Here is a 19,251-nt window from a genome sequence, read left to right as displayed (position 1 = left end):
ACTAAGCTTTTGAGGAGGAAAGAACTTGGCTAAGAAAGCCTTGACCAGCTTATCCCAAGAGTTCAGGCTATCCTTAGGTTGAGAGTCCAACCATATTCTAGCTCTGTCTCTTACAGCAAAAGGGAAAAGCATGAGCCTGTAGACTTCAGGATCTACTCCATTAGTCTTAACAGTATCACATATCTTCAAGAATTCAGTTAAGAACTGAAAAGGATCTTCAGATGGAAGTCCATGAAACTTGCAGTTTTGTTGCATCAGAGAAACTAGTTGAGGTTTAAGCTCAAAATTGTTTGCTCCAATGGTGGGGATGGAGATACTTCTTCCATGTAAATTAGAATTAGGTGCAGTAAAGTCACCAAGCATCCTCCTTGCATTATTATTATTTTCAGCTGCCATCTCCTCTTCCTGTTCAAAAATTTCTGAAAGGTGCTTGCTGGATTATTTTAATTTAGCTTCTTTTAGTTTCCTCTTCAGAGTCCTTTCAGGTTCTGGATCTGCTTCAACAAGAATGTTCTTGTCCTTGCTCCTGCTCATATGAAAAAGAAGGGAACAGAAAAATAATAATAGGGATCCTTTTTACCAGAGTATAGAGGTTCCCCTATGTGAGTAGAAGAAGAAAAGAATGTAATGTAAAGAAGGGAAGAAGAGAAAATTCGAACACAGATGGAAGAGGGGGTTCGAATTTGGGTGAGATGAAGTGTTAGTAGGTGAATAAATAAATAGAAGGAGATGAGAGAGAAAGAGGATTTTCGAAAATAAAATTTTGAAAAGGGGTTAGTGATTTTCGAAAATTAGGAATGAAATCAAGTTTAAAATTAAAAATTGAAACAATTAGTTAATTAAAAAGAAATTTTTTGAAAAAGAGGGAGACATTTTTGAAAATTAGAGAGAGGGAGTTAGTTAGGTAGTTTTGAAAAAGATAAGAAACAAACAAAAAGTCAATTAGTTAGTTGAAACAAATTTGAAAATCAATTTTGAAAAGATAAGAAGATAAGAAGTTAGAAAAGATATTTTAAAATCAAATTTTTGAAAAAGATAAGATTTAAAAAAAAAAGATATGATAGAAATATATGATTAGAATTAGTTTTGAAAAAGATTTGTTTTTTTAAAATCATAATTAATGACTTGACTCACAAGAAATCACAAGATATGATTTTAGAACTTAAAGTTTGAATCTTTCTTGACAAGCAAGTAACAAACTTGAAATTTTTGAATCAAAACATTAATTAATGAGAATATTTTCGAAAATTATGAGATAAAATTAGGAAAAAGATTTTTGAAAAATATTTTTAAAATTTTTGAAAATAAATAAGAAAAATGAAAAGATTTGATTTTTGAAAAAGATTTTGAAAAAGATAAGATTTTTAAATTGAAAAATTGATTTGACTCATAAAAACAACTAGATTTTAAAATTTTTTTGAAAAAGTCAATCTAAATTTTCGAAATTTATGAGTGAAAAAGGGGAAGATATTTTTTTGATTTTTGAATTTTCAATGATGAAAGAGAAAAACATGAAAAAGACTCAATGCATGAAAGTTATGGATCAAAACAATGAATGCATGCAAGAATGCTATGAATGTCAAGATGAACACCAAGAACACTTTGAAGATCATGATGAACATCAAGAACATATTTTTGAAAAGTTTTCAATGCAAAGAAAACATGCAAGACACCAAACTTAGAAATCTTTCATGTTCAGAACCTATGAATGCAAAAATGCACATGAAAAACAAGAAAAGACACAAAACAAGAAAACATCAAGATCAAACAAGAAGACTGGCCAGGAACAACTTGAAGATCATGAAGAACACTATGAATGCATGAATGCATGAGTTTTCGAAAAATGCAGAGAATTTTTAGAAAAAATGCAATTGACACCAAACTTGAAATTGACTCAAGACTCAAACAAGAAACACAAAATGTTTTTTATTTTTATGATTTTATGATTTTTTTGTATTTTTCGGACATTATTTGTGAAAAAGAAAAATAAGGATTCCAAAATTTTTAATATGTATTCCAGGAATCTTGCACTCTTAGTCTAAAGCTCCAATCTGAGGGTTAGACATGGCTTAATAGCTAGTCAAGCTTTAGCATGTAAATCTTTTGGATCAGGAACAGCAGCAAGTGGATTAGCAACAACTAGCTTGCTCTTGATAATGTTGGGTTGGAAGCCCCAGTCCAAATGAATTTAGACATGGCTTTATAGCCAGTCAGGCTTCAACATGCTTCATGAAACACTAGAATTCATTCTTAAAAAAATTTAGAATAATTTTCGAAAACAGATGAGAAATTTTTGAAAGATTTTTGAAAAATTTTTTTTGAAAAATTTTTGAAAATAAAACAAAAAGAAAATTACCTAATCTGAGCAACACGATGAACCGTCAGTTGTCCAAACTCGAACAATCCCCGGCAACGGCGCCAAAAACTTGGTGCACGAAATTGTGATCTCAGGCAACGGCGCCAAAAACTCTGTACGCACGTCTTAATAAATCGTTTTTCATTCACAACTTCGATACAACTAACCAGCAAGTGCACTGGGTCGTCCAAGTAATAAAACCTTACGTGAGTAAGGGTCGATCCCACGGAGATTGTTGGTATGAAGCAAGCTATGGTCACCTTATAAATCTCAGTCAGGCGAATATCAAATAGTTATGGAGTTTTCGAAAATAAATAATAAATAAACAGAAAATAAAGATAGAAATATTTATGTAATTCATTGGTGGGAATTTCAGATAAGCGTATAGAGATGTGTTCGTTCCTCTGAACCTCTGCTTTCCTGCTGTCTTCATCCAATCAATCCTACTCCTTTCTATGGCTGGCTTTATGTAAGGACATCACCGTTGTCAATGGCTACTTTTCATCCTCTTTGTGAAAATGGTCCGATGTGCTGTCACTACATGGCTAATTATCTGCAAGCATCACCGTTGTCAATGGCTGCATCCCATCCTCTTGTGAAAATGGTCCAAATGCTCTGTCACAGCACGGCTAATCATCTGAGGTTCTCAATCATACTGGAATAGGATTCACCCTCCTTTTGCGTCTGTCACTACGCCCAGCACTCGCGAGTTTGAAGTTCGTCACAGTCATTCAATCCCAGAGTCCTACTCAGAATACCACAGACAAGGTTTAGACTTTCCGGACTCTCATGAATGCCGCAATTAATCTAGCTTATACCACGAAGATTCTGATTAAGAGATCCAAGAGATACTCATTCAATCTAAGGTGGAACGGAAGTGGTTGCCAGGCACGCGTTCGTGGGGGAATGATGATGATTGTCACGTTCATCACATTCATATTGAAGTGCAAATGAATATCTTAGAAGCGGAATAAGTTGAATTGAATAGAAAAACAGTAGTACTTTGCATTAATCTTTGAGGAACAGCAGAGCTCCACACCTTAATCTATGGAGTGCAGAAACTCTACCGTTTGAAAATACATAAGTGATGAAGGTCCAGGCATGGCTGAATGGCCAGCCCCCAAATGTGATCAATAGATCAAAAGATAATCCAAAGATGTTAAAAGATCTCTAATACAATAGTAAAAAGTCCTATTTATACTAAACTAGCTACTAGGGTTTACAGAAGTAAGTAATTGATGCATAAATCCACTTCCGGGGCCCACTTGGTGTGTGTTTGGGCTGAGCTTTAGCTTTCCACATGTAGAGGCTTCTTTTGGAGTTGAACGCCAAGTTGTAACATGTTTTTGGCGTTCAACTCTGGTTCGTGACGTGTTTCTGGCGTTTAACTCCAGACTGCAGCGTAGAACTGGCATTCAACGCCCTTTTGCGTCATCTAAACTCGGCCAAAGTATGGACTATTATATATTGCTGAAAAGACCTGGATGTCTACTTTCCAACGCAATTAGAAGCGCGCCATTTTGAGTTCTGTAGCTCCAGAAAATCCACTTTGAGTTCAGGGAGGTCAGAATCCAACAGCATCAGCAGTCCTTCTTCAACCTCTGAATCTGATTTTTGCTCAAGTCCCTCAATTTCAGCCAGAAAATACCTGAAATCACAGAAAAACACTCAAACTCATAGAAAAGTCCAGAAATGTAAATTTAACATAAAAACTAATAAAAACATCCCTAAAAGTAACTAGATCCTGCTAAAAACATACTAAAAACAATGCCAAAAAGCGTATAAATTATCCGCTCACCAGGAAGTAAGTTTTCAATCATAGAACAAAACTAGGAAGGAATTATAAAATCATGCAAATAATATGAATAAGTGTGCGTTCAGTGGATAAAATCCACTCAATTAAGTACAAAATGTACCACGAAATAGTGGTGCATCAGGCATTCATAACGCCAGGAGGTACTTATTGCTACAAAGTAATGCCTTTTGGGCTGAGGAACGTAGGGGCCACCTACCAAAGATTAATGAGCAAAGTCTTCCATGACCTCATCGGCAAGTCGGTAGAAGTATACGTTGACGACATCTTGGTGAAAACAGCGGAACCGAACAGGCTAATAGACGACCTCCAGGATGTCTTCAAAATGCTAAGAAAATTCAAAATGAGGCTTAACCCACTCAAATGTGCATTCGCCATGGCAGCAGGGAAATTTCTAGGGTTCATGATAACACAAAGAGGGGTAGAGGCCAACCCAGACAAATGCGAAGCTGTCCTCAAAATGACAAGCCCTGCGTGTGATAAACCACTATTTAATGGTTTATCTTGTGCTCAATTGAGTGGTCTTTATCAATTCTTTACTCACTTATTCATACTAATTGCATGGTTTTACATTTTCCTTCCTACTCTTGTGCTATGATTGAAAACATGTTTCCTGGGCCTTTAAATTGCTAATTTTAATCATCTCTTATTACCATTCAATGCCTTGATATGTGTGTTAAGTGATTTCAGGGATTACAAGGCAGGAATGACTTAGAGGATGGAAAGGAAGCATGCAAAAGTGGAAGGAATACAAGAAACTGAAGGAACTGCAAAGCTATCCAGCCTGACCTCTTCGTACTTAACTGACCATAACTTGAGCTACAGAGGTCCAAATGAGGCGGTCCAATCTTTAGAGAAAAGTGTCAGTTGGAGAAACCCGTCCACTTGCACATCTCAGCATGCAACGAGGACAGTGCAATCTTTAAGTGTGGGGAGGTCAATACCGACTTCCATGGGTTAGTTATTTTCGCCTCAAAACCAATGTTTTATTTTCTTTGTTAATTCATTGTTACATTTGCATGTTTGATTTTATGTTTGCTTGATTTTGTGCATATTTTACCACTACTTGGTTGAAGTAATATTTTCTTTTTCAAGAAACTTTCTATAGCATTTCACTAATTTGAATCAAAATTTTTATTGAACTTGTTTGAAGAAATATTATATTGGAACATGGTTTAGAGCTCGAACACACAAAACTAGTGAGATTTTGAGCCTAATTGGTTGGTTGCATCTTATCAACCAATATTTTATTTTTGGTGTGTGTTGTTCTCTCTAAAATTGTGATCTTTGTCTTGCTTAATTCTATATTTACATGGTTTAATGTATGCATGCACTTATATGATTGAGGCCTTTGTTTTACTGAGCTTACACACCCATATGGCCTTACCTTTCATTATCCCTTACAAACCAATTTTGAGCCTATTTTACCCCTTTATTCTTTACTTTAGCTCATCACTAACTCTAAGCGAAAAACAATAATGTCCTTAATTCGAATCCGTAGTTAGCTTAGACTAGTGAGAGTGTTCATGAATTAAGTGTGGGAAAATTGGGTTTGGAAACATTTGGTTTGAGAATTGAATATGTCAGAATTTTGAAAATGTGAAAGAATGTTGAGAATATGTTCATGCATTCAATACCTTAATCATATGCCTTGAGAAAAGCAAAAGAAAGAAAAATATTATGAAAAAAAAGTGAAAAAGAAAAGAAAAAAAAAAGAGAAAAAGAAAATAAAAAAAAAGAGCAAACAATAAAAAGGGACAAAATGCCCCAAAGTAAATGGTAATAGCAATGCATATGTACTGTACTCAAAGTTGGGATGCATGAATATGTGGAAAACACAGTTAATGGGCAGTTAGATTTTGCATTGTAATTACATGGATTGTCTTAAGTTAGGTGGGAAGTTTAGGTTAATTAAGGATTCAGATTTTAGTCCACTTGACCAAATACAATCCTACCTTGACCCTAACCCCATTACAACCCTTAAAAGACCTCTTGATATGTTTATCTGTGCATTAAATTCTTTGTTGATTGGAAGAAGAAGAGCAAGTCTTAGAAAGCAAGATTAGTAGAGAATTGAGAGAATCGAACCTTAAATACCTGAGCGATTAGAGTGTATACACTTCCAGTGAGGGTTTGATGCTCGATTCCTTGTTCCCGGCTTTCATGAGCTTTCTCCTTACAAGTTTACTTGTTCCTTATTTTATGATTTGAATTAGTGAGATCCAGTTCATATGTCTTCTTGAAGAGCTTATTTACTTTTAACCAAGTAGGTAGAAACATCTTAGCATGTAGTTGCATTCATATAGATAGGTTGCATTTCATACATTCTACTATTCCTCTTCACTCCTTTATAGCTTCTCTTGAGCTTAGCATGAGGACATGCTAATGTTTAAGTGTGGGGAGATTGATAAACCACTATTTTATGGTTTATCTTGTGCGCAATTGAGTGGTCTTTATCAATTCTTTACTCACTTATTCATACTAATTGCATGGTTTTACATTTTCCTTCCTACTCTTGTGCTATGATTGAAAACATGTTTCCTGGACCTTTAAATTAATAATTTTAATCCTCTCTTATTACCATTCGATGCCTTGATATGTGTGTTAAGTGATTTCAGAGATTACAGGGCAGAAATGGCGTAGAGGATGGAAAGGAAGCATGCAAAAGTGGAAGGAATACAAGAAACTGAAGGAACTGCAAAGCTGTCCAGCCTGACCTCTTCACACTTAACTGACCATAACTTGAGCTACAGATGTCCAAATGAGGCAATTTTAGTTTTGTTGGAAAGCTAACATCCGGGGCTTCAAAATGATATATAATTTGTTATATTTGTCGTGAAGAAAAGTGACGCACACACGTGGTTCTGCAGAAATTCCAGCGACCTATACGTAATTGAATTCGCCCCCAGCGATTTCTGGGCTGTTTCTGACCCAGTTTTCGGCCCAGAAAACACAGATTAGAGGCTATAAAGTAGGAGAACCCATTCATTCATGAACACACTATTCATTCTCATAATTTTAGGTTTTAGATGTAGTTTCTAGAGAGAGAGGCTCTCTCCTCTCTCTTAGGTTTTAGGATTAGGATTTCTCTTAATTTTAGGATTGCTTCTTCTTCATTCCAGGTTCAATGTTTCTTTAATTTATATTCTCTTCTACTTCTATTTATGCTATGACTTTAGTTTATTTACTTTCCCAATTGGATTTGTGAACTTTTCCATGTTAGAATTGATTTCTTTACTTAATATAGTTTGAGGTATTTCAGATTTATGATTGCTTTCTTGTATTTATGATATAAATAATTTGGATTTTTCTCCTTTTGGCTTTGGTTGAGTAAGTGGTGATACTTGAGTTGTCAAACTCAGCTGTTGATTGAAAATTGGAATTTGCTGATTGATTTGGATCCCTCTAAAGCTAGTCTTTCCATAGGAGTTGACTAGGACTTGAGGAATCAAGTTGATTAGTCCACTTGACTTTCCTTTATTTAGTAAGGATTAACTAAGTGGGAGCAATAAACAATTCTCATCACACCTGATAAGGATAACTAGGATGGGATTTCCAGTTCTCATACCTTGCCAAGAGATTTTCTAATTATTAATTTATTTTTCTCGTCATTTAAATTACTTGTTCCTTATTTCAAAAACCCAAAACAAAGATACTTTTTCCATAACCAATAATAAATCATACTTCCCTGCAATTCCTTGAGAGACGACCCGAGGTTTAAATACTTTGGTTATAAATTTTATTGGGTTTGCTTTAGTGACAACCAAACTTTTGTACGAAAGGATTCTTTGCTGGTTTAGAAACTATACTTACAACGTGATTATTTTTATGAAATTCTAAACTAGCAGGAATCCGTTCATCAAAATAGCGCCATTGCCGGGAAATTACAAACGTGTGCCTTATTATTGGTTATTGTAAATATTTGCTTTTTGCTTATTTATTTATTTTTTGTTTTTGTTTTTAATTTTTATTAGCTACTATGAATTCTCACCCCTGTCGCTTTGAGTTTGGTTCCAATGTTGTTGTAAGGAATGGAAGCTATAATGAGAACAGACATCAAGGTTGGAAGAATCAAAGATGAAAGAAGTCACAATGATTTGATCAACCCTTTTGGCAACAACCCTTTCCAATGCGCTATAACCAACAACCATTCTGTGATGCATACCAAGACAATAGTTATGGTGGACCTTTTCGTGACAACCAACCTCCACCAAATTACTATAGTCAAGAGCCATTCTAGGGAGCATACCAAGATGATGAATATGGTGGACCCCCTTGTAGTTACCAACAAGCCCCACCATACGCTTATGAACCACCTCCCCAACATACCGTTGAGCCACCATACTCACAAGCCCCTTTCCACCATTCACCTCCATATGACCCTAATCCCTATCCACCACACCAACCACCATATGAACCACACCCAGAACCACCACCTCAATATTCACCATCTCCATATCCTTATCAAGAAGAACCACCTCCGTATTATGAGCCCTCTCTCCCAATAAATGAACCCTCCTATCCACCCCAACCTCTATTGGATAACAATACACTCATCTCTAACATCATTGGTCTCACCTCTACACTCCAAAATCTTATATCTCGCATGAACCAACCCTCTACCTCCAATATTCAACCCTCAACCTCTAGTGCACTTCCTTTTCAACCACATAATGATCTTTCCATCCCATCACCACCCTCCATGGAAGAGCACCCACGTCCATCAATCCAAGAGCAAGATGATCCCAATTATGCTATTGATATGGAACAAGAAAGAAGGAATCATCTTCGTGAATCCATACTTCATAAGAAGCTAGAGGAGGCCCTAAGGGTAGCAGTAGTAGAGACCCTTGAAGGCGAAGGAGTGGTTGAAAAATTAGTGAAGGAAGACATCAAGGAGGAGTCTGCTTTTGTCTTAGAGCAAGTGGAGAAAGCCAAAATTATCACAGAAGAGGAAGTGGTTGAAGACTTAGGAGATGCGGAACCTCCATGGGAAAGTCCAGTCATAGAGCCTCCTTCCAAGGTGTTTGACGTTGATGTTGAGGAGGGTGTACAACCTCTAAGGCATATCATGGTTGAAGACTTTGAAGAGATTAATCAAGAGATGGAGATTAAAGAAGAAGAAGCACAACCCTCCATGCCTTTGGTAAGCTATGAAGAAGAGTTTGAATTGGAAGAAAGCTACCAAGAGGAAGAGGTTGAAACTGAAGAAGCTCGCAAAGAGGTGGAAGTTGCCAAGGGAGAGCACAAGGGAATGAAGCTTGAAATCACCTTGCCAAAGCTGTTGGAGACCTCTCCCCCAAAGCCATCACCATCCATTCCTTCATTCAAGTGGGTAAATCTTTCATCTCTAAGCTTAATTATCCCACTTGAATATGCTTTGCTTGAGACGGATGGGCAACTCAGAGCTCTTTGTGGCTTTAAGAGTAAGAGAGAGATGGTTAGTGGTAGGAAATGTCATGCAAGGTTCAATATAGTTGCATGCTCCAAACTGAAGTACAAAGGTTGGTACAATTCTCAATTGAATGGGTCTAGGAAGCTGTTTGGATGTCTCAGTGAGAATTTAAATTGCGTGCCACCCAGTTGGAACAATGATGATCACGACAAGGACGGGTGCAAAAGCAAGGTTTGGGACCCCGGAATTCATTCTAGCAATCAACACTCTTGGGGCCTTGTCACTTGCTTTAACGTGCTTGAAGGCTTTATGCAACTAGTGTGGGATCCCGGAGGCCATTGGAATTGCAAACGTTGGTGGAGATTCCTGGATGAGTTCAAGCACAAACCACCATGACAAGGAGCTCACTAAATGTCCAACTTAAGGACTTAAACCAAAAGTGCTAGGTGGGAGACAACCCACCATGGTATGATCGTTCTTTTTCAGTCTTAGTTTTATTTTGTTTTGTTTTATTCTTATTTTTATTTTATTCTATTTTTCTTAGTGTTTTCAGTCATAATGTCTGCATCAGCATCTGTATTTTTGCATTCTGCATTCTACACACACACACACATATATATATAAAACTGGGGATCGACGCGCAAGCGTCAACGACGCGCACGCGTCGTATGTGTCTACGCAACTACACAGAGAGTTGCGCAAGAGACGCGCGGGAGGGGTGCGTGAAGCACAAGCCACCCCACGCATACGCGTACCTCACGCATATGCGTCCCCTACAGAAAGTTCAACCCACGCATAAGCGTCGGCGACGCGTACGCGTGGGGATGAAAATCGGCGTAAAAAGCACCTGAACAGAGAGTTGTGCTGCCCTTGCGATGGAACTGTGCTAAAGGCACAAAATCACCCATGCGTACGCGTCCCTGACGCGTGCGCGTCATTTCACTTTCAGACCACCCACGCGTACGCGTGGGCGACGCTTACGCGTCGAACGACCCACTCAGTTTTCACGCGTACGCGTGATGCGCGCGTACGCGTCGCACCCCGTTTCTAAATCCCTACTTCTCTCTTTTCTACTTCTTTCTTCATTCTTTCTTACTTTCTTCTTCTTCATCTCTTTAACTTCTCATCCTTCTTCACTTTCATTCTATTTTACTTAATTTATTTGCATACTTTCATTCATTGCATTTTAATTTTGTGCATATTTTTATTTTTTTCTAAATTTATTATTTTTCCATTGGTGTTAAATGTCCTTATTCAACTGTTGCATCTTTTCTCGCATTACTCTGGTGCTTCATGACTTGTTCTGTTCTGATTGGGTGATTTTATTTCAGTCAATGCTAATCTTTTATGATACTTGTATTCCTTTTGCATTGACATGAGTTTATATTGTCTTTCATGACCCACTACCTCTTCCCCTTTGTTGCAATGTCTGCACTATTGATATGCCATGTGCTTATACTATTTTCTCACTTGCATGTTGTAGCTACCATGTAACTGAGACTCTCATTATTTGGCATTAACCCAACCATATTTTATTTGTTTCCTATCTTTGTTTTTGGGTTACTTTTCTTCTTTTTTCCTCTTCTTTCAGGATGGCCACCAAGAAGGGAGAGGAAAAGCTTCTTAAAGGGGCAACAAACAAGTCCATCAGCACAATCTTTAGAGAAAAGCGTCAGCTGGAGAAACCTGTCCACTTGCACATCTCAGCATGCAACGAGGACAGTGCAATCTTTAAGTGTGGGGAGGTCAATACCGACTTCCATGGGTTAGTTATTTTCTTCTCAAAACCAATGTTTTATTTTCTTTGTTAATTCATTGTTACATTTGCATGTTTGATTGCATGTTTGCTTGATTTTGTGCATATTTTACCACTACTTGGTTGAAGTAATATTTTCTTTTTCAAGAAACTTTCTATAGCATTTCACTAATTTGAATAAAAAAATTTATTGAACTTGTTTGAAGAAATATTATATTGGAACATGGTTTAGAGTTCGAACATACAAAACCAGTGACATTTTGAGCCTAATTGGTTGGTTGCATCTTATCAACCAATATTTTATTTTTGGTGTGTGCTGTTCTCTCTAAAATTGTGATCTTTGTCTTGCTTAATTCTATATTTCCATGGTTTGATGTATGAATTCACTTATATGATTGAGGCCTTTGTTTCACTGAGCTTACACACCCATATGGCCTTACCTTTTATTATCCCTTACAAACCAATTTTGAGCCTATTTTACCCCTTTATTCTTTACTTTAGCTCATCACTAACTGTAAGCGGAAAACAATAATGTCCTTAATTTGAATCCTTAGTTAGCTTAGGCTAGTAAGAGTGTTCATGATTTAAGTGTGGAGAAATTGGGTTTGAAAATATTTGGTTTGAGAATTGAATATGTCAGAATTTTCTGAAAATGTGAAAGAATGTTGAGAATATGTTCATGCATTCAATACCTTAATCATATGACTTGATAAAAGCAAAAGAAAGAAAAAATTATGAAAAAAAAGAGAAAAAAAAAAGAAAAAAAAGAGAAAAAGAAAAGAAAAAAAAAAAGAGCAAACAATAAAAAGGGACAAAATGCCCCAAAGTAAATGGTGATAGCAATGCATATGTACTGTACTCAAAGTTGGGATGCATGAATATGTGAAAAACACAGTTAATGGGCAGTTAGATTTGGCATTGTAATTACATGGATTGTCTTAAGTTAGGTGGAAAGTTTAGGTTAATTAAGGATTCAAATTTTAGTCCACTTAACCAAATACAATCCTACCTTGACCCTAACCCCATTACACCCTTAAAAGACCTCTTGATATGTGTATCTGTGCATTAAATTCTTTGTTGATTGGTAGAAGAAGAGCAAGTCTTAGAAAGCAAGATTAGTAGAGAATTGAGAGAATCGAACCTTAAACACCTGAGCAATTAGAGTGTATACACTTCCAGTGAGGGTTCGATGCTCGATTCCTTGTTCCCGACTTTCATGAGCTTTCTTCTTACAAGTTTATTTGTACCTTATTTTATGATTTGAATTAGTGAGATCCAGTTCATATTTCTTCTTGAAGAGCTTATTTACTTTTAACCAATTAGGTAGAAACATCTTAGTATGTAGTTGCATTCATATAGATAGGTTGCATTTCATACATTCTACCATTCCTCTTCACTCCTTTATAGCTTCTCTTGAGCTTAGCATGAGGACATGCTAATGTTTAAGTGTGGAGAGATTGATAAACCACTATTTTATGGTTTATCTTGTGCTCAATTGAGTAGTCTTTATCAATTCTTTACTCACTTATTCATACTAATTGCATGGTTTTACATTTTCCTTCCTACTCTTGTGCTATGATTGAAAATATATTTCCTGGACCTTTAAATTGCTAATTTTAATCCCCTCTTATTACCATTCGATGCCTTGATATGTGTGTTAAGTGATTTCATGGATTATAGGGCAGGAATGGCGTAGTGGATGGAAAGGAAGCATGCAAAAGTGGAAGGAATACAAGAAACTGAAGGAACTGCAAAGCTGTCCAGCCTGACCTCTTCGCACTTAACTGACCATAACTTGAGCTACAGAGGTCCAAATGAAGCGGTTTTAGTTATGTTGGAAAGCTAACATCCGGGACTTCAAAATGATATATAATATGTTATATTTTCCCTAAAGAAAAGTGACGCGCATGTATGGTTCTGCAGAAATTCCAGCGATCTGTACGTAATTGAATTCGCCCCTAGCGATTTCTGGGCTGTTTCTGACCCAGTTTTCGGCCCAGAAAACACATATTAGAGGCTATAAAGTGGGGGAACCCATTCATTCATGAATGCAACATTCATTCTCATAATTTTAGGTTTTAGATGTAGTTTCTAGAGAGAGAGAGAGAGGCTCCCTCCTCTCTCTTAGGTTTTAGGATTAGGATTTCTCTTAATTTTAGGATTGCTTCTTCTTCATTCCAGGTTCAATGTTCCTTTAATTTATGTTCTCTTCTACTTCTATTTATTCTATGACTTTAGTTTATTTACTTTCCCAATTGGATTTGTGAACTTTTCCATGTTAGAATTGATTTCTTTACTTAATATAGTTTGAGGTATTTCAGATTTATGATTGCTTTCTTGTATTTATGATATAAATAATTTGGATTTTCCCCTTTTGGCTTTGGTTGAGTAAGTGGTGACACTTGAATTGTCAAACTCAGTTGTTGATTGAAAATTAAAATTTGCTGATTGATTTGGATCCCTCTAAAGCTAATCTTTCCATAGGAGTTGACTAGGACTTGAGAAATCAAGTTTATTAGTCCACTTTACTTTCCTTTATTTAGTAAGGGTTAACTAAGTAGGAGCAATAAACAATTCTCATCACACCTGATTAAGATAACTAGGATGTGATTTCTAGTTCTTAAACCTTGCTACGAGATTTTCTAATTATTAATTTATTTTTCTCGTCATTTAAATTACTTGTTCCTTATTTCAAAAACCCAAAACAAAGATACATTTTTCATAACCAATAATAAATCATACTTCCCTGCAATTCCTTGAGAGATGCTTCGAGGTTTAAATACTTCGGTTATAAATTTTATTGGATTTGCTTTAGTGACAACCAAACTTTTGTACGAAAGGATTCTTTGCTGGTTTAGAAACTATACTTACAACGTGATTATTTTTATGAAATTCTAAACTATCAGAAATCCGTTCGTCAGCGTACATCAAAGATGTACAATGACTCACTGGGAAACTCATGGCTCTGTCCCGGTTCGTCGGCGCCTCGGCAGAAAGGGCCATCCCATTCTTCAACCTAATGAAGAAAGGGATCGCTTTCGGGTGGACCCCAGCGTGCGAAAAAGTGTTCAGCCACTTCAAAAAAATACTCTCGGAGCCTCCCGTACTCTGTAAGCCTAGAAAAGGGGAGCCCCTATTCTTATACTTAGCTGTAACTACACAAGCTATGGCGGTAGTCCTGGTCCGAGAAGAGGACAAGACTCAACGCCCAATATACTTCATCAGCAAAGTACTCCAAGGGGTGGAGATGAGGTACACCAAGTTGGAAAAGTTGGCCTACACCCTACTAATCTCATCCAGAAGGCTAAAGCAGTACTTCCAAAGGCACGTGATCATCCTGAGAACCGACCAAGCCATTCGACAAGTCCTTTAGAAACCCGACCTCGCGGGAAGAATGATGGCATAGGCAATAGAACTGTCCCAATATGATTTGCAATACGAACCCAGACAGACAATCAAAGCCCAAGCCATGGCAGATTTCCTGGTAGAGGTCACAGGGGAGGCCCCCGACACACCGAACACACGGTGGAAGCTCTACATTGACGGAGCATCCAACCAAACATTCGGAGGGGCCGGGATCATTCTCAAAAACTCGGCAGGAGTAGCCTACGAGCAATCCATCAAGTTTGACTTCCCGGTCTCCAACAACCAGGCAGAATACGCGGCCCTGATAGGAGGATTGATATTAGCCAAAGAAGTCGGAGCATCAAGGGTAGAAGTCAGCAGCGACTCCCAGATCGTCACCTCTCAGATAAACGGCAGCTACCAAGCTAGGGACGCGCTACTACAAAAATACCTGGAAAAGGTAAAGGAGCTATGCAAAAGCTTCGAGGAAGTCACAATTCAGCATGTCCCCAGAGAAAGAAACGCCCGAGCCGACCTCCTCTCTAAACTAGCAAGCACCAAACCTGGGACGGGAAACAGATCCTTAATCCAAGGGCTAGCAACCGAACCTGCGATCATCATGTGCGCAGCCCAGATGCCAAACCCCCCCCCTCATGGATAGACCATATCTTCCGATACTTGGAGCATGGAGAAACACCCCCAAATGAGAAGGAAGCACAAGCCACCAAGAGGGAAGCCCCCAAATACATAATCATACAAGGGCAGTTGTACAAGTGAGGGCTCCACCAACCACTACTCAAATGCCTACGCCCCGACCAGACGGACTACGTCCTAAGTGAAGTCCATGAGGGGTGTTGTGGTCACCACATCGGGGGAAGATCGCTGGCGAGAAAGATCATCCGAGCAGGATATTACTGGCCTACAATGATGTCGAATGCCCAGGAGTTTGTTAAAAAATGCAAAAAATGCCAAGAAAATGCCAACTTCCACAAAGCACCACCCGAAGAACTCAACCTGATGATGGCTCCCCGACTTTTCGCCCAATGGGGAGTCGACCTCTTAGGACCATTCCCACCTAGGCCTGGACAAGTGAAATAATTGATAGTAGCCATAGACTATTACACTAAATGGGTAGAAGCAGCACCACTGGCTACCATATCTTCAGCGAATTGCCAAAAGTTCATGTGGAGGCAAGTGGTCACCAGGTTTGGAATCCCAGAAACTGTCATATCGGATAACGGGACACAGTTCACCGACAAAAAGTTCAAAAGATTCCTAGCAGGATTAAAGATCAAGCAAAGATTCTCCTCAGTCGAACACCCCCAAACCAACGGCCAGGTGGAGGCAGCTAACAAAGTTATCTTAAAAGGGTTAAAAAGGTGACTTGAGGGAAATAAGGGCTCATGGGTAGACGAGCTAGCTTCGGTCTTCTTGTCTTACAGGACCACCCCCCAATCATCTACCGGCGAAACCCCCTTCCGACTCACATTCGGGGTCGACGCAGTCATCCTAGTTGAGGTCGGGGAACCGAGCCTAAGGTTACTCCTCGGAGGATGAAGTGAAGCAATCGAAAAAGATCTGGTCGACAAGACAAGGCAAATGGCGCACCTAGCAGAGACAGCGATAAAAAAAAGGATAGCCCTAAGGTACAATGGCAAAGTGCTAAAAAGAAGCCTGGAAGAAGACGACTTGGTCTTGTGACACAACGACATAGGGCTACCAATCCCAGGAGAAGGCAAGTTAGTCGCAAACTGGGAAGGCCCTTATAGGGTAAGCGAGGTCCTTGGCAAAGGAGGTTACAAGCTAGAGAAGTTGGATGGAAGCGAGGTACCGAGAACATGAAACATGGCAAACCTGAGGAGGTTCTACTCATAAGAAGAAGCGACCACACGACCTGACGACCTCAACCCCCCTTTTTTTTTACATTCCTTTTACATTCCTCTTTTACTATCTTTTAATCACGCATTGCATCACTTCCTTGCTTCAAAGTTCTAACAATATGATAAGTTTGTCTTTTTGCAAGATTCACGTCGAAATAATAAAACGACGAAAAATAATGAACGGTCGACCTAATAGGAACCCGGGACTGATCACCCCGGGAATCAAAGGGACCAAAAGCAAAACGACTCAGCGACAAGCAACAAAAATGGTAAATACCATAAAAATGGTAAACCAAAAGGCCGCGACGGCCCGAGCAAACAAGCAATAACCATGAAAACGGCCTAATTAAGATAAAAGAGCCAAAGTGTTCGTTACAACTAAAGGGCGCCTTAAAACAGGCCCCAGAATAAGAGCAAGTTACAAAAGATAAAGCAAGGAATACAAAGGTTGGGAGAAATATCCATCTCAAGACTTGAAAATATCAACGATCTTCCCGCCTTCGACCGTCTTCAAAGCCCCAACTTGAGAAAGATCGAGGTCGGGAGCCAGCACGGGCACCTGGAGCTTAATCCCCTCCTCGGTCAGCTTCATGGCCTCCCGGGCCCCCTTTGCCAGCTCCTTGTTTTTCTTCTTCAAAGCGGCTATCTTCTGGCGAGCAGCCTCTGCCGAGTCCTCCGCCGATTTCATCTTTTCCTCAAATTCTTTGGCCTTCTTCTTAGCGGCAGCAGCCTCACCACGAGCAGTATTCAAATTTTTCATCAAGGCAAGGTCCCGATCCACCAACTTATTGATCTCCTTGGCATCCTCCTCAGCCTTCTTCTCCTGCTCAGACAATTTAGTCTTCAGAGACTCCTCCCAAGATCTCGAATCCGTCAGATCTTTTTGGGAGTCCCGAAGCTTCACTTCCATAGCGTGATAATTGCCCAAGACAGGCTCCACCTTCTTGGTAATAGCTGCAGCTCGAAGAAGACTGTGGTAGATCTACCTTGCCTTCCCGGAAAGGTCGTCATCATGGAAAAACTCTTCGGTGCCCGGGAGCAACTGGGATTCAATGAAGCCCCTAGCATCGAAATTCTTCTCCATAACCGAGAGCGCCTTCCTGAAATCCCGTTTCCTCTTTTTAGGGTTGCTAACGACTTTTAAGTCATCATCACCAAAACCCAGATCCTCCTCGTCGAAAGGAGCTTCCGTTTCCATACTCCGATTCCCCGAGGTGTTCTCAGAAGGAACCTCAACCTTCTCTAGCTGAACTTGGTCGGCCCCGTCAACCCAACCACTGCCCTCTCCGACATCCCCTGATCCTGACTCGCCGAAGTGGTCACGAAGGAGTCGTCACCACCCTCATCATCCCCTTGGATGAGGTTCATCAGGTCAGCCAAAGTCTTCTTCCCACCAGCCATGGAAACTACAAGCAAAAAGGCAAAGGCGTAAGTAATAGAAGAATAAAATACTAAAAATACAAAAATAAAGAACTTACTAACATACGACCGTCTGGCCTCCCGATTCCCCATAACTATGCGAGGATTAAGATTTTTCTCGCCGAAAATCGCCAACAACATATCGGCAATATTGCGATCTTCTGGACTCAACCAATTATAAGATATTTTTATCAAATAGTCGGATCCCGCCCCGAAGCTCCAGTAGGTCGAGATCCGCCTTTCCCCCTCGGCAGTAAGCCAGAAAGGTTGATGACCTTCAATTGGCCTAACCTTAAAGAAAGTAGACTTGAAGCCATGGAAGGAGTCCTCAAAAAGGCCAAAAATCCTACGGCCTTGTTGGGCCCTAAAGGACATATATCCCTTCTTCGCCTTCCCCTGGCGAGAAGGGTTCGTAAGCAGGAAGAGATAGAGAAAAACGTTCACCAAAGTCGGGAGCTCCAGATATTCGCAAACCATCTCGAAGCATCGGATGGCAGCCCAGCTGTTCGGATGAAGTTGTGACGGAGCAACATCACAATGGTTCAACAAACCCATGACAAAGGGAAAGAAGGGTAAACAAACCCCCAAGGTCGTGAACATGGGTTCATATACCCACAACCAGTTGACAACACAAGTTCTTCTGACATTCACGCTCCCGACCAGCAGGAATGTAAACTTGGTAGAACGCTTCCTCGGGACCACCTCCACATAAGATCCCTGCCTGGCGCAGATCCTGGAGGCCCTCCTTCGTGACCTTGGAAGGGGTATCCTTCACGTCAGAAGAAACCCAGGCGTAATGGTCAACAAAGTCGGCTAGCGGGCGCTGAGCCTGATCCGGAAGAATGAGGCACTCGGCCATACCTACAGCGGGGGTACCACTTAGTAAAGACGGGAGGTCGGAAACCCTCAAAACAGTAAAAGCAAAAACTACAACTCCCCAAATCACCCTCTAGATACCCCTGCACTAACCCAGAATGCAAGTAAAAACCCATGGAAAACCCAGTGGTGCCCCCTTTAGAAGAAAAAGCAACAAGAACAAAACAGAAACCCAGGCATGCATAGAGGGAAGGCACAAAGAGAAATATGCGAAAACTAAAGGGAAGAAGTAATCAAAAGAAAAAACCATAAAAAACGTACCAGAAAGGCAGAGTCCGCAAAAATGGTGAACAGGAACGAAGAATCCAAGAGGAAGAAAGGGCACTGGAAGCAAAAAGAAAACCGATGCAGCAAGAGCAAGAAGCAGAAGCAACAGCAGTGCGAGAGAGCAAGAAGAAGAGGGAGAAGAAA

At 39.5% G+C, this 19,251-nt stretch overlaps 1 protein-coding gene across 1 annotated transcript; it reads left to right on the top strand.

The window, feature by feature from the left end:
- The first annotated feature begins 14,789 nt into the window (after positions 1-14,789).
- On the top strand, positions 14,790-15,326 carry LOC112742523 (uncharacterized). The gene has a single exon (XM_025791762.1). It carries the CDS (start codon positions 14,790-14,792, stop codon positions 15,324-15,326), a length of 537 nt encoding a protein of 178 aa, XP_025647547.1.
- The last annotated feature ends 3,925 nt before the right edge of the window (positions 15,327-19,251 follow it).

Source organism: Arachis hypogaea, chromosome 14 (genome assembly GCF_003086295.3).
Source record: "Arachis hypogaea cultivar Tifrunner chromosome 14, arahy.Tifrunner.gnm2.J5K5, whole genome shotgun sequence".
In the NCBI taxonomy this organism is placed as follows: Eukaryota; Viridiplantae; Streptophyta; class Magnoliopsida; order Fabales; family Fabaceae; genus Arachis; species Arachis hypogaea.
This window is presented reverse-complemented; position numbering and strand designations above follow the sequence as displayed.